At 47.9% G+C, this 22,567-nt stretch overlaps 1 protein-coding gene across 2 annotated transcripts; it reads left to right on the top strand.

Annotated features, from left to right (window-relative positions):
- Positions 1 to 1,262: 1,262 nt before the first annotated feature.
- LOC310645412 (uncharacterized protein C15orf39 homolog) lies at positions 1,263 to 21,960 on the top strand. Of its 2 annotated transcripts, XM_083371101.1 has the most exons (4): positions 1,263 to 1,918; positions 11,117 to 14,516; positions 15,561 to 15,594; positions 17,557 to 17,818. In XM_083371101.1, exons 2-4 carry the CDS (start codon positions 11,177 to 11,179, stop codon positions 17,585 to 17,587), a joined length of 3,405 nt encoding a protein of 1,134 aa, XP_083227227.1. In that variant the 5' UTR covers positions 1,263 to 1,918; positions 11,117 to 11,176; the 3' UTR covers positions 17,588 to 17,818. The 2 variants fall into 2 exon arrangements, with proteins under 2 accessions (XP_083227227.1, XP_083227226.1); XM_083371100.1 differs by lacking the exon at positions 15,561 to 15,594 and having other exon boundaries at positions 17,557 to 21,960.
- Positions 21,961 to 22,567: the final 607 nt, after the last annotated feature.

Genomic DNA, 22,567 nt, shown 5'->3' with positions numbered 1-22,567 from the left:
GTATTAAACAGAGGCAAGACGAATTCAGCAATGGGCAGAGGAGGATTATCGTAATTTTCTTTTCTCTTAGAATGGAAGTGGAGAGAGACAAGGATCTACTCATCCTTGTCAAGCATATAAATTTTAATTTATGGTATGATTTGCAGCATGGCTTGATCTCTGAATTAGGCTGTGAAATTTCTCCTTAAAACATTTGCACGAGTCGCCAGGCCAAAAGAGGATTGGCTGGTGTGTTGTGCACCGGGCAAGTCTATAATTCCTGGTGTTGTGCAAATCCAGCTCCTGGATTTCATTTAACCACACTTAAATAAATAAATAAGGGGGCGTGCATTGGATCAAACAGCTATAATTTGTGGCTAGAGTAGGCCAGGATCTTGCAGTGAGTAAAGTGGCAACTTTAAAACCATCATGGCTTTGACATTTCGCCTGATCTGGTTCTGGCTAATCCATCCAAACCGTTCCATCGTGGTTTTAGCCGCCTTCTCCCTATAGGCCTCAGGAATTCTTGAAGGGTGGACCTTCTACTTTGGCTGAATGAGTAGAACCAGCATCTCTTGTCTTTGGTCCAACTGAAATGGATCTCGTTCAGATGTTCCAGGGAAACACACAAAAAAAGGGGATTGAATCTGACCACTAGTTTGGGACCAGCAGTGGACCAACTTGCCACTCACGGCAGCTCCCCACCCCCTGTGCCCAGGGTTGGTGCTGGGTTTCTATCCCATTCATCCAAGCGTTGAATTGATGGGCCTTGTGGTACAAGCTACAATTCATAACCCCAGGCTTGCTTCTCTCCTCTTGTTAGTTTCCATCCATTGTTTCTTGTCCTGCCCTGTGGTGCTTTGGTAAAAGAAGCGGACGTCCTCCCCCCCCCCCTTTTCCTTCTTCTCGGCACTTTTCCCAAAGCGCACCCCCCCCCCCGCCCCGCCCCGCCCGGATCATTCTTTCTCCCTAACATCTGGATGGCCTTGCAGAGGACGGTATTTCTCCCCCCCCTCCTCCGTCTTTGCGCTTTAGCTGAAAAGTGCCGCGTTGGGAAGGGGAGGGGAGGGGGCTCCCTTAGAAGTCAATGGGCACAGAGGGAGTGGGGGGGGGTCCGTCCTTCCCGCCTCGCAGCTTGGACCGCAGCCTCGCGATCTGTAGCGACCCCCGGGCATTGCAAGAGGTGGGAAGTTGGCGGAGGGGGGGGGGAAAGGCTTCTTGCCTCGGAGGACAGGCTGACCTGTCAAGGCTGTCGTGCGAGGGAGGGAGGGAAGGAGGGAGGGGAGACCCGCCCAGAAGGCCCGTCGAGCCGGGGCGAGGAGGAGTAGGAGGAAGAGCAGGCGCGGCTTCCCCCCGCCGAGAGCGCAAACTTCTGGCCCTTCTCTGGCCGCGGGGTTTCCATTGGCTGGGCGCGCCCGGGTCCCGGCTCCTCCTCTCCCCCCCCTCCGTGGGCGCCTTCCTCCTCCTCCTCCTCCTCCTCCTCCTCCTCCTCCCCCAGCCCTTGACTCGCGAGTTGCGACTGCGGGGAGGGACCGGCGAGAGAAGAGGAGCCGCCGCGCCGCCGACGCCGCCACTCCGGATCAAGCTGGCGGGACTTGCCGGGCGCACGGAGAGCGGAGCCTGCTGCTGCTGAAGCGGAGCGCCAGATCCTGCTGGAAAGCGGAGCGACTCCGGATCGAGGGCCAGACGGAGCTCGGGCTCGGCAAGGAAGGAAGGAAGGAAGGAAGGAAGGAAGGAAGGAAGGAAGGAAGGAAGGAAGGAAGGAAGGAAGGAAGGAAGGAAGGAAGGAAGGAAGGAAGGAAAGAAAGAAAGAAAGCGGCGGGCGCGCCCGAGACCCCTCCCCAAGACCGGCGCGCCGCCTTTGCAAACTCTCCAGCCGGGCGCCGAAGCTCCGTCCGGGAAGAAGATGCGGCGGCGGCGAGGGTTGCGGGAGCCGGAGGTGAGAGGAGAAAAAGAGAGGAGGAGGGGGGGGCCACTACACCTCCCATCGGGCGCAGCCGGGCTGCCTCCACCGGGTGGTGGTGGTGGTGGCGGCCGCCCGCCAAGAAAGGGTGTTGGGCATCATCCGGGGCGCCTGGAAGGCTTCGCACGTGACGGGCAAGGAGGGAAGAAAGTGAGAGGCGTGTTTACACGGAAGTAAGCCTTGCGGGAGGGGGGGGGGGAGGGGGCGATGGATCGCTCCCCCCCCCATCCCGGCCAGTGGAAAGCCTGGGATCTATTATTATTGTTGTTCTCGTTGTTATTATTAATTGCGGTTCTGATTTGCTGCGCCGGCTGCTTGGGAGAGCCGGTGAAACTTCAGGCAAAACTCTCGAGTAAGTTTGCAGAGGTTGAGCCCCCCCCCCCGCCATCCCGGCCAGCTCACGTACCCCCTCCCTGTCCCCCCCTCCCCCGCTCCCCAAGAGCGCGACATCCGCCAGCTCGGTTGGACCTCGCTTCCCATCCTCCCCTGCCCGCGCCTCTTCTTGGTGGGGAAGGAGGTTTGCGCTGCCCAGGCCTGTGTCGAAAGAGATGGGGCTTGGTACGCTGTCTGGTTGCATCATTTTCTTGGAAGGGGGGGGGACAGGTATCCAAGAACATCCAAGTGTTCTTCTTTCTTCGGGGTGTGTGTGTGTGTTGTTGGGTGGTGCCTGGCACCCGGTGTCTTTTCCCAGATAAACAGATGTTTTTTAAAAAAGAAGAAAAAAAATCCTGTTTATGAATGGTGGGATTGGAAGGCAGCCAAAGGACTGGCAGGGGTTGTTTTTTTGGGGGGGTGGGTGTTGTGCACCCAGAAACATGTTCTCCAACTGCCCCCTTCCTCCTCGCCTTGGGCACTACTGCCCGCCTTTAAGCCTTTAAACCGAGATCGCTTGAAAGGAGCTGCCGAGATAGGGAGTGCCAAAATAAAGAAGAAAAGGTTTTATCCTCCAGAATCCGGCTATGCTCAAATTGGATGCCCACCTCTCTGGCTTGCAAAGCACTTTGTACATGTTCGCAGGAGCCCTGTTAAAAGTCAGGCTTGTTTGGGTTCCCCCCCTCCCCAACAAAAATGGTGACACCAAGTTTCTGAAGTAACCAGAAAAACAACAACAACAACAAAAAAACCAGGGTTGCTTTTTGAAGCAAACTGAAGTCACGTTATGCCATTTGTGTAGCTGCCTGTTTGTGACACAGGCTGTTTTTCTCCCGCTATTCTTTAACAAATTTGTTTAAATGAGTTGTTTGAGATTTCCATTTTTTCATGCCTTCCCTGAGATCATTTGTTAACGGTTGGAGGGCCACAAAAAAGTGGCCTTGAGCCATTTAGGGATTGCTGCTGGTGGTTACATGTGTGTATTTGCGCGCGCGCACACTCACACAGAGTCTGAAAGCATGCTTAGGGCTTCTCTGCCTATGCGTGGCCTGCCGTGCTTTTAAAAGGAGACATTTTGCCTCCTGGAGAGATGTGGGCAGTGGTTTAGCTGTGAAAGCAAATGTTTGCGGTAACTATAGCGCTTGGGTACACAAAGGTGATGTGTGTGTGCGCGTGGAGGGTGTAGGAAATGCCATTGCTGTGAGTTAGTGAGTGCCGATTGGATGGCCGGCACATGTTTGGTGCTGATTGGTTTGAGTTGCTCTGAAAAACCCAATCCTATAAAGCAGGGGTGTCCAACTGTGGCAACTTTTAAGACTTGTGGACTTCAACTCCCAGTGTTCTCCAGCCCTGAGGAATTCTGGAAGTTGAAGTCTACAAGTCTTAAAGTTAGACAGGTCTGCAATTAAAGAGGAAAGAAATGTGGCTTGTTGTCCCCTTTCCAATCCCAGTTATTCAGGTTGCATCTGTGTTTTTTTTTCTTTTCAATGCATGTTTTCTTATGAGTAGACGTGCCTGGCCTTAGTAGAGTAATATTTAGAGTCTTGGGGAAAAATAGACAAGAGAAATGTTTTTGGGATGAGAATTGGTCCTGTCTTCCCGTTTTAAGACTCTGATGTGCCCCTATTTAAGTTGGGAAGAGATGGCAAAAGTTACATATTTGCTCCTTGCTGTTTGTTTATTTTTTTTGTTTGAGTCTTTTGCGGGTCTGTGATTTTTATATATTATACAAGCCATGCACAGCGCGTATGTGCAAAACTTTTAAGATCTGCCTAGAAAAGAAAAGAAAAAAAAATGTGTGAAGAAGTAATATTTCTACATACTCGGTTTGAGTGAATATATGACACATTAAGTGATTTTTTTAGCTGCAAGGATCTCCAGGTTTTATGCAATGCACAGGCCTCGTTTCCTGTTGAAAGAGGAGAAAAAAATGGAGAGAAAATAGGAATCAGCTCATTTGGTTTAAGTCCAGGGAGTCCTTGATTTCTAACCGTTCCATTTCGCAACCACTCAAAAACGAGCATCAGCGATATATCCCCATGGTCGAAATTTGATCAAAATTGAGGCAATTTCAACAGGGGTGTGTTTATGACCATTGCATAGTCCTGAGGTCAAAAGTGACTGTCATTTGCAACTTTTTCCCAGCTGGCTTTTGACAAGCAAAGTTAATAGGGGAAACCCAGGTTTGCTTAATGATGATAACATGATTCCTTGCAGTGGTTTATTTAACAACCGTGGCAAAAAAAAAGGTCGTAATATCAAGGGCGGCTCGCTTAGCAACAGAAATTTGGGTCCCCCGTTGTGTCGTAAGTTGAGGACTGCCTGCATTGAAATTAAACAAGGAAGGATTTGTACAGCAAGAAACAGCAGCCACCCACGCAGTTTCCATTTGTATTTTCCCAGGATCTTCTGGTACTAGGTCAGCAAAATCAGATTTGAAAACTCCTGAAGTCTTAAGATGTCAAAGTCATAAATTCTTTGCAAGAGACCTCTGGAAAGTGAGGCAATGTTGTTAAAAAAAAAAGAAAAAAGATTGAACACAAGGCACCACCAACATGTCAGAATGTGGGAGTCTGCCTTTGCCAACATTAATCTCTCCCAGGAATGTATTTTTTGGGAAATTTTTCCTTCTATGTCTACGATAAATTTAAATTAAGGACCAGTGAAAGACTAGACAGACAGCAATAATGCCATTTTATAAAAAGGAAGTGGTGAGATCCAGACAAATGAGAATATGACCTGTCAAAACCTACCGGCAAAGGAAGACCTATAATATATCTTATGCTTAGGAGAAAAAAACACATATGTATAGGACAGATAAAATGCCTCTTTTAGAAAACATCTGGTTTAACTCCAGATAAGGAGACATCTGTTTTAACTATGGAGACAACTGTTTTCACTCTAGATAAGGCAATGTTTGTTTGCAATAAGCTAATACATTCCTTTCTATGGATCATGACGGGCTAAATTTTTAATTTTTTTAAAAAAGTGAGGAAGATACGCTACCTAAGAGAACAATTTAAAAATGCATTAGGCGTGTCTAACACTCCAGGGGAATCGAGGTCTCAGGGCAATTAGATGCTGCATTTTAAAAATGCCAACGAAGTTCCCATAAGTTACCTAACAGCCACATGGGGAAATAAGGAAGAGAACCGTGTTAGGTTGTGATAGCCAAATTCAGAATTCGGTAGCCTCTTTTCAGACCGAGAAGAGGTTACTAACAATCACAATAACCAGCATATTGTTAAGGATGAAAAATGCAGTCTTGGTTGGTTTATTAGGGGAAAAAAAAATCCAAGCTCATTATGCTTCCGTCTGCTACTCGGTTATGAGTCGATTAAAATTAGCCTTAAAAGCAATAAAATACGTTTAAGCATTTTGAAAAAGAGGTGAAATAACAGCTAAGGATGGAATATTGTGTAAGTCATCAATTCTCAGGGGCACAGAAGGGATGTTGCTGCAGTGCCAATGTGCCCCCAGAAAAGCAAAGTGCACTCTTTATTTATTTTATCTATTTATTTTTCTCTGCATCGCACCTTTACTATTTTTTACAAATAATTCAAGGCAGAAAACATATCCAATATACTTCCCTCCTATTTTCCCCACAACAACAGCCCTGTGGGTTAGGGGTGGGGGAAGAGAGAGAGAGAGAGAGAGAGAGAGAGGGAGGGACAGAGAGAGAGAGAGAGAGAGAGAGAGAGAGAGAGAGAGAGAGAGAGAGAGAGAGAGAGAGAGAGAGAGAGAGAGAGAGAGAGGTTCAAAGTCACCCAGCTGGCTTTCATGCCTCAAGTGGGACTAGAACTCTCACCGTCTCTGGGGAATTGGCCCAAAGTGACCCAGCTAGCTTTCATGTCTCAGGCAGAACTAGAACTCACAGTCTCCCAGTTTCTAGTGAACCAAACTGGGTTTACATCTATCTACCGTTTTGTTGACATTTGGAAACACACTAGTTGCTATCTGTATCCAGGACAGGGGGGAGAAAAATAAGGTCGGAAGGGGGCCAAAGGTGAAAATAGGTGGTGTAAATAATGATGTTGGTCGTAAGTTGATACTAGTGTAAATGATGTTGGTTGTATCCTGATATTCCTATAACAGCAGTTGTGTCTTTTGATACTTCTTAACCTTCCTGATTGCATGTAGTGGAATATCTCTCACCGTTCATAGCCTGTTATCTTTTCCAAGGATTTTTGAAATCTTTTTTGTAAGTTCTCATTCTCTCTCTCTCTCTCTCTCTCTCTCTCTCTCTCTCTCTCTCTCTCTCTCTCTCTCTCTCTCCCACTCTCCCATTCTGTTTCTCTCTCTCCCCTCTCCGTCTCTCCCGCTCCCTCTCCCTCCCCCCTCCACCGTTTATTTGTGTTTGTGTGTGTAATCACTTAGCAAACAGCATTGATCATAAAAGCTGGTTACAACATTCCTACTCTTCTAAAACCCGGTCAAGGCCATGCTGTTGGAAAGCCTTAACCGTTGTGTTTTCTTTTGACTCAACATTCCTGGCTCACTTTGGCACACGTAATGGTGACCTGTTTTTGGACTGGCAGACATCCTGGAAAGACAGCCACGAATCACATCTATATTTTGCCCCAGAGATTGTCTGGGGCAAATTATCCATGAAAAGAACTGTGTGGTCCTTATCCCAGAGGTGCTTTTTTCAAAAGGCAACTGGACTTTCCTTGAAAACATTTCGCTTCTCATCCAAGAAGCTTCTTCAGTTCTTAATAATCATAATCATAATAGTAAAGTTGGAAGGGACCTTGGAGGTCATCTAGTCCAACCCCCTGCTCAGGCAAGAAACCCTTACCATTTCAGAGAAATGGCTGTCCAGTCTCTTCTTAAAAACCTCCAATGTTGGAGCATTCACAGCTTCTGGAGGCAGGTCGTTCCGCTGGTTAATTGTTCTAACTGTCAGGAAATCTCTCCTTAGTTCTAGGTTGCTTCTCTCCTTGATTAGTTTCCATCCGTTGCTTCTTGTCCTGCTTTCAGGTGCTTTGGAGAACAGCTTGACTCCCTCTTCTTTGGGGCAGCCCCTGAGATATTGGAACACTGCTATCATGCCCCCCCCTCGTCCTTCTCTTCATTAAACTAGAGATACCCAAGTCCAGCAGCCGTTCCTTATATGTTTTAGCCTCCAGTCCCCTGATCATCTTTGTTGCTCTTCTCTGTACTCTTCCCAGAGTCTCCACATCTTTTTTTACATCGTGGTGACCACAACTGGACTTTCCTTGAAAACCTTTCTCTTCTCATCCAAGAAGCTTCTTCCGTTCTTCACTGAGGCGAAGAAGCCTCTTGGATGAGAAGTCAAGCAAAAAGAAGGGAAGTCCAGTTGCCTTTTGAAAAAAGCACTTCTGGGGCCACCGTGACCTGGACGTCTCCACGGACATGTGGGGTCCTTGGTGCTGTTTTGAGTTGGGTGGTTTGCTCGCAGATATTTCATGACCCAACTGGGCAACATCATCAATGCTAGCTTTGCTCTCTGTTTATAGAGAGGTGGTTTGCCCTGCCAGTGTTGGTGGGAGCATTCTGGGTATTCAAAACCCGAGAGCAAAGTTTGCAACGTGATGACAATAAATAATAAATAATAAACCTTTATTGTCAAAGTACAACATGTGTACATTGAGATTAGCTGAGCCTCCCCCCCCCTGTGCTCTCTCCCCACAACACACAGTGACGACAAACCCTCCATCCTACCACACCATGTGAACCAATTACACCACACACCGTCCTCCCAATTCAATTCTGCATAAGTTCACAGAGATTATGTCCCATTTAAAAGCCTAACAGCCCACAGATAAAAGCTATTTTTCAGCCTGTTGGTTCGGCTGGCTATATTCCTATATCTCCTACCGGATGGTAGGAGAGTAAAGAGATACCATCCAGGGTGTGAGTCATCCCTGAGAATCTTCCTCACTATGACAATAGTTTATGACCCTGTTTTGCAGCTTTAAAATGTGTAGACTTTTCAACTCCCAGAATTCCCCAGCCAACATGCTCTCTGGCTGGACAGCTTTCTGTTTCCCCTATAAGTAGCAGCTCTGACGTGTGAATCTGGGCCAGATTGTGACCTCAAAGGGCGTTTAAGCCTCCCCTCGCTGCTCAGGCAGAAGATCTGACCTTCCAGATGTTGCCACACTACACTTCCCAGCCGCCCCAACCCACATCGCCAATAGTGAGGGATCTTGGGAACCGTAGTTCCTTAGCTTCTCCATCCTTCCCATCCCCGGGGCAAGGAAGGAGCTGGAGAGGTCTAAAAACTCGGCCACGGGTTGAGCATGGACGGATCTCTAGAACTTCATTCAGCAGGAATTAAACTATTTGTGGAGATATGGGTAGCAAAGTCTCCTTCCCGTTGGGCCGGGATTTCCTGGGAGGCTGGAGAACTTGGGGTGAGCCGGTAGAAGGACAGTTACATTTCAATCCTATATAAAGCATTCCCATTTCAGCCCCTCCCCTCATCCATTTGGTCAGATGTCAGGCCCTTCCACGGGAAAGGGAACTCTCCTTGGTTTTATGGTTATTGCTTCCTTTTTTGTTCAAATGTTCCCTGTTGTTTGAAGATGCCTAAAGTCACCTTCGGAGAGATGGCAGAATCCCCAGAATAAGCACATTGTTCTACCATATACATTTATGAAATGGGATATAAGTGGATTCTGACATCCAGCCTAACCTTTTGTGGCTCAAGCGGAGAAGCTCCTTGGTGACACGTGACTCACAACTTTTTCTCTCCCTTTCTTCTGACTTGGCAGTTTCTGAGAAGCCAAGAAACCAAAAATATCTTCATTACCAAGCATTTTGAAGACTTTCCAAGAAGTCCCGTGCTGAGCTTGGGGGTGGGGGTGGGAGGGCCTGTTTCTTTGGCTAGGCTCTGTACGGATTTTCAGATTTTTAAGTCAAGGCACGCCACTGTGCAGCGGGGAAGGCTGTGGGGACGGTTAATTTTGGCGGCAAAGATAGTCCTCCACTTGCAACCGTTCATCTAGTGACCGTCTGAAGGTACAATGGCATTGAAAAAAGCGACTTATGACCGTTTCCCACACTTAACGTCCTTGGCAGCATCCCCCATGGTCAAGTGATCAAAATCCGGACACTTGGCAACTGACTCATACTTATGACGGTTGCAGCGTCCCGGTGTGTGTGTGTGTGTGTGTGTGTGTGTGTGTGTGTCACATGAACCCCTTTTGCGACTTTCCGACAAGCCAAGTCCATGGGGTAAAGCCGGATTCAATTAACCAAACTACTAAGGTAACAACTGCAGCGATTCGCTTAACAGCTGGGGCAAGAAATGTCGTAACATGGGACAAAAGTCACTGAAACAACAAACATTTGGGACTCGGTTCTGGTCATACGTTGAGGACTAGCTGGGCTTGGAGCAGTAGCCTGTAGAATCGAAGTGTTGTCCTGCCGAATTCCCCACGGATTGTAAGCTGCTCTGTGCTACTCTTCCTCTTTTACGTAGTTTATTTTTATTTATTTTAATTCCATTTATATCCCGCCCTTCTCCGAAGACTCAGGGTGGCTTACAAGCTTAGCAGTAGCCTTCATTCTATGTATATGCCTGTTTATTAGGGCTTTCACACACACCCCAAGCGGCATTATTACAAAGTCAGCTTAATTGCCCCCAACAATCTGGGTCCTCATTTTACCACGGAAGGGAACGGGAAGAGGGTTGAAACAGAGGAACCCATATTGAGCTATCTGTTTTAGCCAGCTGGATGGAAGACCACAAGGAAACTCCTGTTTCCTGTAGGCTACTCAGAGAACGTTTGTTTTTTTTAAAAAAGAAAATCTTACACACGGTGAATGCTTTGGCATTCTTGCCAAGGAAACTAGGTGGAGTCTGTCCAAGCATCATCCAAAGTTGAGCATTGTTCCAAGGATGAACATGATGCTTTCCTCCAGCGCTTTGGACTTCAGTTCCCATCTGCCTCGGCCAGAGTGGCCGAGGGATTTTGGATTACCTTGCCTGTGTTGTACACAGTCAGGGAGATTGGGAAATAAATTCTCCCTTGCTTTTGGGGTGGTGGCCAAGAGCCCAAAAGGCAATCATGCGTGTATGTGTGTGTTTGCAGCTGCTGTAACATTGAAAAAAATGGGCCGTAAGTAGCTTTTAGGGGTCTGTCATAAGTTCAAAGAGGAAAAAAAAATTGAAAACAAAGTATCATATGAATGAAGGTGAATATACAGTACGTGTCCCAGGATAATGTTGCAGGATCCAGTCTGGATCAGTCACCAGGACCAGAGGTTTAGTTTTCCGGAGCCCATCCACGGGCAACTATTCTCTCACCAGAATGTACGCTTTGGGCTATTCTATGCATAATATTTATGTGGTGCCTGGTTGCAGGCGCCACACTGTAATGAACAAGGACATACATTCAGTTTCACAGCTACTAAGATTGTTGGCTGAGCCGGTACAAAAACAGCCTGGGAAATGGGCCCCCTCATCAGTCAACAGGAGTGCTGATTTACCACCAGCTTATCAGGTACTTAGGAGCTGAGGACTTGGCAGCGCAAGGAAACAACAGCCAATAAAAAGACGTAACAGCCGGCCCCGATCAATAACTAAAAGCCACACACAATCAGGCACCACATAAATACTATGTATAGAATAGCTCAAACCACACATCGTGGTAGAGAGGAGTCCCCTGAGGATGGGCCCCGGCAGGAGTCCCAAAGCTTGGAAGACGAAACGTCTGGTCCTGGTGACCCACCCAGATTGGATCCTGCAAAGTATGAGATATTTTTATAACAATTAACTGTGGAAGGTGTGAAGGCTGATTTTTTTCCCCCCACCCTTGTCTTGTATTTCAGAACAACCCAAGCGACTGCTCCGTTTCCTAGCCCAGCCCGTTAGCCAGAAAGCATCTATCAATGGCGGAGAAGCGGGTCCTGGAGGCAGTGAGCGCCATGAGTTACAGCAAGCTCCCTCGACTGGAGGTGGACCCAACCCACGTCCTCCCGGTGGGTTTCTGCCAGTCGAGCGGGTTGCCCGACCTTCCCATGGAAGACCATTACAGTTACAAAGGCTCCTACTTTGCTTTCCCGCTCCAGTGCCACGAAGCGCCCAAAACTTTATCTCACTGGTCAGCTGCTGAGACCTACAGCCACTGCCCGGCAGGTGCGCCTGGCCAGTCCCCAAGGACAGAGAAAGCTAATTACCAGCCCGAAATGGAAAGTTTGAAATCGCATCAGAGACTTCCTGGTTCTGAGAAGGTCAACGAATGCATCACCCGAGAGCGGTGGGCCAGCTATGTGGGTCACACCGGGGTGATCCAGCAAGGTTGGATTCAGGGATACCCAACCCAGCAGCTCCCTCCAGCTCCTGCAGCTTGCTCCACCTTGGCAGCCCCCAAACCGGTTTACCGAAGCCAGACGTACGGGGCAGAATTGGGCTACTCCCCCAAAGGGGCTCTGACCTTCCGAATGCAGATGGAGAACTTCTCCAAGCGTCTGGAGTGGTCTCCCCCATCCTCGGTTTTGCCCACTGGGGCCGAGAGTCGGGGTTACAGCACAGGGGGTTCCAAGAAAACCTTGATGGCTGAGAACGGCATGGTGCAGTTTCGGCAAAGGTCCAAAGAGGGTGCTGTTCACTCGGCTGGCTTCTTGCCTTACCATAAGACATTGGAGAAATGCCAGGGGGCACAGAACGACTCTTCCTTGGATGCCAGCTATCCTTCTGTAAGTCAGAAAAGCGTCTCCGAGTCCCCAGCGGATAGCAATTCCAGCAAACACGTATGGTCCAGGCTACCACCACCACCTCCTCCTCCTCCTCCTTCCAGCTTGCTGGTGAGTCCCCAGGACCTGGCATACCAGGAGCGATCACCCCCATGCTACCCTCTGGGATCGTATCCCCTCACTTCTCATGAACAAATGTTGCTCTATCACCAGAGCTACATGCAAGCCGAAAAAACAAACTCGGTTTTTGCTTTGGCAGCCTGCAAAGGTTTTGGGTCTCCAAGCCGTGAAGATGGCCAACTGTTCCCCGGGTCGTATTTTCAGCAAACCTCTCGCAGCTATTATCCTGGCCACCTGGAGAGCTACCTTTACCAGGCTGTGGGACCGCCTCGAATGACCCCTTCTGAAGAGCTTCGCTCTTCAAGGGAACATGAGCACCCGCAGAACTCAACGGCCAAGGTGGAGTGTGCCCCAAAGACTCCTGTTTCTGCCTGTGCTTTGCCTAAAGAGCCTCCTCCGGCTTGTAGTCCTTGGCGCAGCCGAGCTGATCTTCCAGACTGGTGTGAGAGTAGCCGTGTTGCAAGAGAAGCCAGCACAAATTCTTCTGGTCTACAAGGTTTCTCTTCCGTTCATCCAGTAGACCGGCTGTCTCATTGTTATGACAGGGTTGGAAAGATGGAGGGCAATGGTTGCAAGAAGGATCTTTGCCCACCAGAAAAGTTGCGTGAAAAGGAGGAGGAATCTTCTGAGAAACATAACAAGGTCTCCTTAACTTATGAATCTAGGAAGAGGAGCATTACCACTCACAAAAATGAATCGGGAGGCTGCATAATTATTTCTGATAGGCCCATTACCCCCCACCATCCCTACTCCAAACCATCCCTGCCCCAAAATGTTCTGAAGGCTCCCAACATCCAATCCATACCTCATGTACATTGGTCCCCAGAGGGTCAACTGAAGGGACACCATGAACAGCATGAAAATCCCTCAAATTCTTCTCCTCCTATGCCTGTTATCAACAACGTCTTCAGCTTAGCTCCATACCAAGCATACTTGGAAGGTTCTACCGATTTGGTGGAACTGGACACCACTAAAAGTTGTCAAGCTGAGGAGTTGCCTCCCAAAAGCAGAGACAAGAGTGTGGAAAATGAATTTGTGCCTTGGACAGGCTCTAAAAGATCGACTGAAGAATCTAAGGTGGATCTGCCTGGGGAGGAAGGAACCACTTGCAAAACAATAACGAAAGTTGGAGATGCTGACTTGAATAAAAATAGTCTCCCCATAGGGCAAGGGGTTGGAGATTATGCTGGGCCTTGGCAAAGCTTCGGTCTCAAGCTTTTGAATCCAACTGATCTTGGGTCTTGCCAAACACCCCCTGCCAATCGTTCCAATGGTAGAGTTGAGAGACTTACTAATGAAGAGCATGTGTTGGACCTCAGCTTTAAAACAGAAGACTTGGCAAAGAGACCTGATCTTCAGCAGCTGCCCAAGAAAGCTGAGGCTCCAGACAGTGGAGGTCCAAAGATCAAAGGTCAAGATGTGAAGGAAAAAGCAGCCAACAGCCAAGGCTCTGTCTCCCAGACAAACGGAGAGGCCTTGGTGCTGCCCGCCAACGGTGATCCTAGAGGTAACAGACATTTTCATAGCTCTGCGGCATTTCTGTTCAAGAAATTCAAAATCCTAAAAGCACATGCAGCTGAAGCTGCCTCTGGGGTCAAGGATGTCTCTCTTCCAAAAAATTCTGTCTCACAAGTAACTCAGCAAAATAACTCCTTGGTTGGGCCCAGCCTCCCCCAGACTGCGACTCCATCTGAAACTCTGATCTTGCAGATCAAATGCTTGAATGCTAAACTGCCCGATGCTTCAACTTCCTTGCCTCCTAGTGCCCCTCCTGGCTCTCCTGCCCTTCGAGAGATCCAGGTTCTGGATCCCACCACTGAAAAATGTCTTGTTCAGCAGAAATCACCCAGGCAGTATTTCACTGCGTTGCATACCTCTGTCTGCACTATAATTTCTGGTTCGGTGTCTACCTCCTCCCCTGACAAACTTAAGGAATGGTTGGAGATGGCTGAGTCCACTGTGGAACTGCAAGAGAAGACCATCAGTTGCCCCAAGCCCAAAAATGGTTCAAAGGTCTCTGAAGGACCCAAGCTCTCCAAGGGCAAAGAGATCTGGCTGGCCTTTAACGACGCAGAGGCGCTGGTCAAGCAGTTGCAGACCCAACTGGAGATATTCGCGCTGTATAACAAGTGTCCTTTTCCTCATGTGATGCGAGCTGGCGCCACTTTCATCCCTATTCACGTGGTGAAGGAGGAACTCTTCCCCAATCTTTCCGGTGTGTCGGTTGACCACGTCTTGCAGGACCACAAGGTGGAACTGCGTCCTACTACCTTGTCTGAAGAGAAGGCATTGAGGGACTTGGACCTTAAGAGCTGTACTTCTCGGATGTTGAAGCTGCTGGCTTTGAAACAGCTGCCAGACATTTACCTGGACCTCTTGACCCTTCATTGGCACGAGTGCGTCAAGCAGCAGCTAGGTAAGGGCAGACAATTGGCCTTCTTTAGAAACTTAAGAATTGAACTGAACATATGTTTGCCTTTTCCTCCTTTCCTTCTTCTCTGTCTTGCAAAAAGTATGACCTCCTTGGGCTTTAGTCACTGCAATTTCCCACTGGACACGGCTTTGGTTGGTTTTCCCTATAGATGGGGGTAGAAAATTTACATAGTGGTCAGGGTCAATGCCCAAGACAGAATTCAGTGAACTCTGCAGAGATTGGTGGGATTCTGCTTCCTAAATGGGGAGTGGGCCAGGAAAAGGGATCTTAAGAGAGTAGGCTGTGCTTAAACTCGGAAGGGGAGGATGTCCTGAGACTGTTGGCAAAGCAGGCATGGAATTGGGTGCCTGTATTATGGGCAAATGGCTCTGATGTGCAGAGAGTCCTTGACTTATGACCATGTACAGAGAGTCCTTGACTTATGACCATTTGTTTAATGGAGTCTCAAAGTTACGATGGCGCTGAAAAAAGGGACTTACAAGTGATCCCCGAATTTATGACCATTGCAGCGTCTGCATGTTCATGTGATCAAAGTTTGGGGGCTTGGCAACCAGCGTATATTTACAATGGTTGCAGCCTTCCCAGGGGACTTTGACGTGTAAAGTCAGTGAGCTGGATCCTCTCAATGTCCATGGCAAAATTTAGGCACGACTCATTTAACAAACACATAGCTTGGCGAGAGATGTTTCTGTTGCAATTGTGGTCATAAGTTGAGGACTACCTGTAATTCAGAGGTGAGGAGCCTATTAAGACCTGTAACGTGGCAACATCTTTCTTTCCCTCTGTTGAATCCTGATAGCAGCTGGAAACCCTGGGAGTTCTAGTCTCAGTTCAACTGGAGGGTGCTACATTAGAAAAGCTGGCAGTAGACAGCATTGGGCAGGATGGAACATTAGGTACTGTGGCACACCACGCAGGCACACCTATTATGCACACACGCTCACAGTCTCGCCTTCATTAGCTCTGACCAACTGTCCCCCAGCCAGTGTCATTTCAGATGATTCTCGACACCTTTATTTTTTCCAGGTCCAAGTTCACAGGCGCGCCTGCACACCTCCAAGTAGGTATCCGTTCTTTGTGTGGGTGCATCTTGCTCATTGCTGCTGGGTTTAGTTTGAGTTGTAGAAGGCCTTTGGGCACAAGTTGAGGTGGTAGGCATCTTGGCAGGTAGCTGTGCTGCTCGGGTGCTGTAATGGTATGTGGGAATGGCCTTGGGAGACAGGAGGAAGAGCTGCACACTAGACAACGGACAGCGTAGAAGAGGCGGATTGGCCCACAGAAGGAAGGGAGCCAGGCAAACAGCTCAAAAAAGACCCTCCCTAGTTCCTTAGACTGCTAAGATGGGGGGGGGGGGAGAGATGTTCTTTCAGATTTGCAAGATAGACGGATGTTATCCCTTCGAGGTACTCCAGACAGGAAGCACCACCCGGGAAGACTCGTTCTGTCTTTATTGTAAGGTTACATTAGTGGAATCTTGCAATACTTCAATCTTGTAGACCAGGGGTGTCAAACTCAATTTCATTGAGGGCCGCATCAGCATTGTGGTTGCCCTTAGGGGGCCGGGTGGATATGGCCTGGGTGGGCGTGGCCTACTGTGTGGGCGTGGCCAGCTCTACATCATTTGCATCAAGGGTGCCTATGGGGGCCTGGGCAGGAGTGGGACAGATCTGGGGGTCTCTGGCAGAAGGAGGGTCTCTGAGCCAGGGCCAAGGCAGTGGGGGCTGTTCCCTCACTGTTTCCAGGATGGCTTTGCGGGCCGCATGAAACCACTTTGCGGGCCGCATCCGGCCCCCGGGCCTTGTGTTTGACATGTCTGTTGTAGACTAAGCCAGTTGATGTAATGGTAGGTGGAAATGACCTTGGCAGACAGGAGGAAGAGCCACAGACAAGACAGTGGTCAAACAAGAGGCAGCTAGATCCACAGAAGGAATGGAGCCGGGCTAACATCTCAAAAGGGACCCTAACCCACCTTTCTTAAGACTCTAAAAATAAGGGGGAAGAAATGTTACTTTCAGACTTGCAAGATTCTGTTAAAGCAGGGGTCTTCAAACTTGGCCCTTTTATGACTCGTGGACTTCAACTCCCAAAATTCCTCAGCCAGGCACGCTGGCTGAGGAATTCTGGGAGTTGAAGTCCACGAGTCATAAAAGGGCCAAGTTTGAAGACCCCTGTGTTAAAGTAACCTTACAATAAAGATAGAGCTAGCATTCCCGTTTGTAGTCCTTGCCTGGACTATCTCATCAGTCTTGCAACTGTACAGGACCCTTCCTTTCCCCCCCCCCCCACTATTACTTTCCCCAAACTAAAGAGGTTCCCGTTTGAGTCACTTTCTCCACCCAGCTTCCTCCTTCAGACTCAGATTTTGTTTATCAGGCAGTTGTCTGGGCTGCGTCCGTTCGTCCTGTTTCCCAAGGTCCTTCTCATATACCATTGCAGGTGCCTTTTGTGGAAAATACAAGGCTTTGGAGGTTGGTAATTACAGCTGGGCAGGGCTGAAAGTGCTCCCGAAGGACATTTCAAATGGTGCACAATGCTTCTGCAAATCAAAGCCATGCCCGAGAGCATCTTCCAAGCAAATAGGGGGGCTTTATTTTATCGTTTTTTTTGGTCCTTGACTTCCCTGGGTTAATAGACATCTGACGTCCGGATTAAGACAACCTTAGAGAATTTGGTGTCATCTTCAAAATATGTGTTGAGATTATACTTTCCTTTTTTTCTGGAAACTGTAATTCCAACACATCTGGAGTTCTTGGTTTTGTTAAGACACAACTCTGGGATGACGAGATCTTTTGGGATGGGGACATAGCCCAAGGATCTTCAAATCCGTCATGCGAAGTGAATCAAGTATTAGAAGTTGTCCAGTGGGCTCCATTCTCCCTTTAGAACAGAATCAGACTAGTTGGAGAATGCAGGAGATCTGTTGAAACTTGGGAAGAAGAGTTTAGGCTCAAAATTGTGGACAGCATATTTTGAATGAAGATGCTCATCCAGTTGATTGTTCTTGTGCTTTTCATTTTCCCAGGGGATCCGGTGAACTTGATCCCAAACAGTGATGTTGAGGCGTTAGGAACAGATGCAACCACAGAATCGCTCAGCCAGGACTTCAGAGAGAAGAATAGCAAAGGCAAAACATGTGGATTGGCAGGTTGTTTTGGAACTACATGCTCGCATTACGAGACTCCCCAACCAGAAGATAAAGAAACACTTGCCAGATGTTCCTCACCTTCCCTCCAACATGGCTGTGTGCTAAAGGAGATGGTGCTTCCTAAGGAAGACTCGGCCTTGGAGACCAAGGGACTCACTCTTTGCCCTGGTGCTAGGAGTCCATCCCATAAACAGCCCAGGTCTCTTGAGCTTAAATTGACTGCCAAGGTTGCTAGGAGGACAACCAGAGCCTCCAAGATCCTTCACCTCCGAAAATCTGTGGTTCACATCCAATTCCAGAACGCTCTTCAGGACATTGAAGGGCCTCAGGTTCTTGGTCCTTCAAGGAAGAGGAAGAAAGTCCCAGCACCGCTCCTCCTAAAGCATTTCAAGCGGCGGAGATGCGGACATGTCAAGGTTTCTTCCGTGCCCGTTGAGTATCCAGAACTTGTTGGCAAGAGGATCAGGCACTTGTATGAGGAGAAGGACAAGACAGAGGCCTGGTATCAGGGCGTGGTGCTTCGTGTTTACAAGCCCCACAAAAACCCTTTGAAGACGGTTTATGAGGTGAAATACGATAGTGAGCCTGAGTGGCAATATTACCTTGAGATTCTGCAGGATTATAAGAAAGGTTGGGTGGAGCTGGATGAGTGAGTGGATGGGTGTTTGTGTGTGTGTGTGTGTGTGTGTGTGTCAAATCGAGGGAGGAGAGGGGCGATTTGATTCATTTGGCGGTCGGATTGGAACACAGCTGAACGTTATCAACAGGCTTCAAGATCAAACCTGTTTCCCCACATCTGGCGCAGCTTCATCATGACACACGTTGGCTTAAGGTGACTTGGCCCCAATTCAGAGAGTCATCTTGTGGTACTCAACGCCTCAGGGCTCCATCACACTTCCAGAAACCACACACGGAGTAGTAGTTTTCAGGGTTTGTTTGAACAATTGTTTTGAACCACAGCTGGGTTTACAAAATGACTTCCTATTGTCCCAACTGACACCAGAAGTGAAATATGAATCTCACTCTACATTTTACAGAACTTCTACATGGGTGGGGCTCTCAGGACACCCCAAGAAATTTCCTTGGTGGGCCCATCCTCTTTCTGGAATTCTGGCTAGGATGGTTGTGAGTTGGTCAAATGCCTAGAGTGTCTCAGAATGATGCTTGTCCAAGGGCATTATGGGAGAGCCATAATTGGCATTGCAAAGCAAGGCATTTGTTTAATCGAGTCATGTCTGATTTTTACCATCTTTGTGCCACCACGGTTGTGAAGCGCATCACCACAACCGTTAAGTCAATCCAGCTTCCCCAATTGACTTTGCTGGCTGAGAAGGCTGGATTCACTTCGTGACTCTACGATTCGTTTAAGACAGGGGTAGGCCACCTTGGCTCTTTTATGACTCATGGACTTCAAATCCCAGAATTCCTGAGCCAGCCATGCTGAGGGACCTGAGCCAGCCATGCTGAGGGAAAAGGGAGAGGTTTCCAAGCTGAGCCATGCTGGCTTAGGAATTCTGGGAGTTGAAGTCCACGAGTCATAAAAGAGCCAAGGCTGCATACCCCTGGTTTAAGAAGTGTCGTGCTTTATTTATTTATTATTTATTATTGGGACTTATATGCCGCCCTATCTCCCGAAGGACTCAGGGTGGCTAACAACAATAAAATACAGCGATACAAAAGTTAAAAAGAATTAAATTAACAGCCCCAATAGAATAAATTAAAATTGAAGTTAAAAATTAAAAAAACATTTTAAAAATCCCTGTCGTCAGTCCAGGTCAGCCTGATGGAAAAGAAGTGTTTTAAGGCCGCGGCGAAAGGACCGGAGATCCGGGGCCGTCCGGAGCTCAAGGGGGAGTTGGTTCCACAGGGCTGGCGCTCCCACAGAGAAGGCCCTCCCCCTGGGGGTCGCCAGCCGACACTGTCTAGCCGACGGCACCCTGAGGAGACCCTCTCTGTGTGAGCGCACTGGGCGATGGGAAGTCGTTCCCGGCAGCAGACGGTCCTGCAAATATCCCGGGCCTAAGCCATGTAGGGCTTTAAAGGTAAGAACCAGCACCTTGAATCTCACCCGGAGGACAACCGGTAATAAACCTTCTGGTTTATTATCCAGGTTACTATTATCTACAAGGTCTCGGGGTGCTCTGTATAAATGTTCCGAGCTTCTTTTAGACACGACGCACAAAAACAGACAGGGGCAGGTGACTGTTCACTGCAGTTTGCTCATGCTGACTTGGACTCAGAGCTACCTTCCAGGGCTGATCTGAATCCTTTATTTTCTTTAAACGGCTGGTCACGTTCCATCTCCATTTCTGCCCTTTCCCCGGGCACCAGATGATCGCCTGCAGGCAGCTGCCCGTTCAGAGACCCGCTTCCTTGGTCCGAGGCTTCAGATAAGGGGGCTTCTGGCTTCACCTAAGCAAAGAATATTGGGGTTGGGGGTGGGGAGAAACAGGTTCAGCAGGCAGGGCGTTTAGTTCGAATCGTACACATGGCTAGACTTCTCCCTTTCGTTCTGCCGAGCAGGGCGGCTAGTACAATGGCTGGTTATTTCCCTGCAGGGGAAAGCCGTTGCCAGCAGATTTTCCCACCAGAGGTCCCGCCCTGCTGGTCTCCTTTTGCCAATCCCAGAGACCGGCCCCGGCTTTCCCTGAAATCGGCCGGAGAAGCACAAGCTCAAAGGAGAACGTGTCACGTAACCTGAATCGGACGGACCGTTTTGCCGGGAGCCCAGGGCAGAGGTGGTGCTCTCTGCCAGGCCCTCCGGACACGACCGTTCTCTCTCGGCATAAACACAATTAGGAACTTGGGGATAATACAATACCAGGATCTCCTCTGAAGGTTCTGCTCCAGCATCCTTTGGGGCCACAGTCTGTGTAGGCCTTTTTTTTTTTTTAAAAAAAAAGAAAAATTCAACTTGAGGAATTTTTCAGTCCTTAAGTCCAACCTGTATTCTTACTTTATTGCTCTGTACACCGCCCTGAGTCCTCCGGGAGAAGGGCGGTATATAAAACAAACAAACAAACAAATAAATAAATAAATAAACCGTCCCCCCCACTTGATGAAATGCAGTTCAAAGAAATGCCCGTATTTATAAAAAAAGAACCTGTATTTTAAAAACTATGACATGACCAGCTTCGTACATTTAAACCGTGAAACAAACAAACAAACACCCCCCCCCCCCGTGTGCTTCAGTTTGATTTTTGAAGGGCTGTGCTGTTTCCCCAAGCCAAGGGGCATAAATATGGCACATTTTAGAAATGTGATTTATTTTGCCTTTATAAGGAATTGCTGCTGGTTTCAAGGGTGTTCTGACTTTCAGTTACGGTATTTTTTTTAGACTTCCTGTGTGAGACTTTTTTTGTCCATGACTTTTGTAAAGGTAATTTTCAATACCGGGTAACAGTTTACATGACTTTTTTTTTTTTTGAAAGCTCCAAGTGCTTTACCATGTCTTAAAAAGGAACGGAAAGGATAAAACTTGGATAGGTCAAGCTCCTTGGCAGCCCCCCAGGTCAAAAAAAACACACGCACAAAAAAGTTCATTTCTGAGAAATGAAGTGTGGAGAATTAAAAACAAAGGGCATGGAAGAAGAAGAAGAAGGAATAAAAATGAAATATTTCTTAAAAAGCAGCCTCATGTTAGTTTCTAAAAAGCCGAAATGAGCTGGGGACAAGTTTTGGAAGATAGTTCTCTCTTAGAGTTTGCACCGTTTCGAACATCAGGAGATGAACATGTATTTAATTATTTTTTAACTTTTGTAATTCTGTCTTTTATTCTTGCCCTGTTCACCGCCCTGAGTCCTTCGGGAGAAGGGCGGTATAGAAATATTAATAAATTAAATTAAACATGTCCATTCTACCAATTGTGGCCAAATTTACCAAGAGAATGAAATCGGTGCTAGTTAGAAACCCAAGAAGGCCTCGTTTTCATTTTGAACGTAGAGACGGTGCAGTTTGGATCCTTTCTGCTCCGAGGGTGTTGTGTCTTTCTACCTGCTTGTTTCACAGTTGTGTGTCTCTCTCTCTCTCTTGAGCAGGCAAGTCAGATGGGGATGGGGTGAGGAACCCACCAGTTCTTTCTCGCCCCCTCCTTCCAGAGGAGAAAGCAAAATTAAGACAAATTGTACGGTGCTGCCAAAGAGAAACAAATGCATAATATCTGTAAATGCTGTACCATAAACCGGGAGCCATTTTTTTTATTTAATTTTTTTTTTGTTTCTTTTGGTCAGGATGCAGTTTTTAAGAGGTGCTTCATTAAAATTAAGACCGCTGTTTTTGGAAGTGGTGTGGTGACTTTGTGATTTCTCTTCCCGTCTCCGTCCACTGTTCTCTCCGAAGCGAAGCTGAGTGGTCAAGGGCTGGTCGGTTTGACAAACCTGTCGAAGGAGCTACGAAAGTAGAGAGTGGTTTCTCGGTGCTCTTCTGGGTAACGGTCTCCATCTTCTGACCTTTGGAAATGAAAATGCTCCTTCAGCAGGTCGCCCTGAATTCACAGGAGGGGCATCCAACCACTCACTCTGGAAAAGGCTTCCTGTGAATTGATCAAGGAAACAAAGCTAATGGCAATCATTTAATTCACTGATTTGTAGCCTGTCTTGATTTGTTTTTATAAACAACTAGAGGTGGTGAACATACTTCATATTCCTTCCTCCTCCTATTTTTCCCTCATAACAATCCTGTGAGGTTGGTTGGACTGACAAAGAGTGACTGGCCCAAAGTCACACAGCGGGCTTTCATTCATAGGGTGGGACTAGAACTCACCATCTCCTGGTGATTGGCCCAAAGTTACCCCAGCCGGCTTTCATGCCTAAGGCACAACTAGAGCTCACTGTCTCCTGGTGATTGGTCCAAAGTCAACTAACTGGCTTTCATGCCTAAGGCACAACTA

Source organism: Vipera ursinii (assembly GCF_947247035.1).
Source record: "Vipera ursinii genome assembly, chromosome: 11".
Lineage (NCBI taxonomy): Eukaryota > Metazoa > Chordata > Lepidosauria > Squamata > Viperidae > Vipera > Vipera ursinii.
Note: the sequence above shows the minus strand (reverse complement) of the source record. Positions and strands in the feature narration are given on the sequence as shown.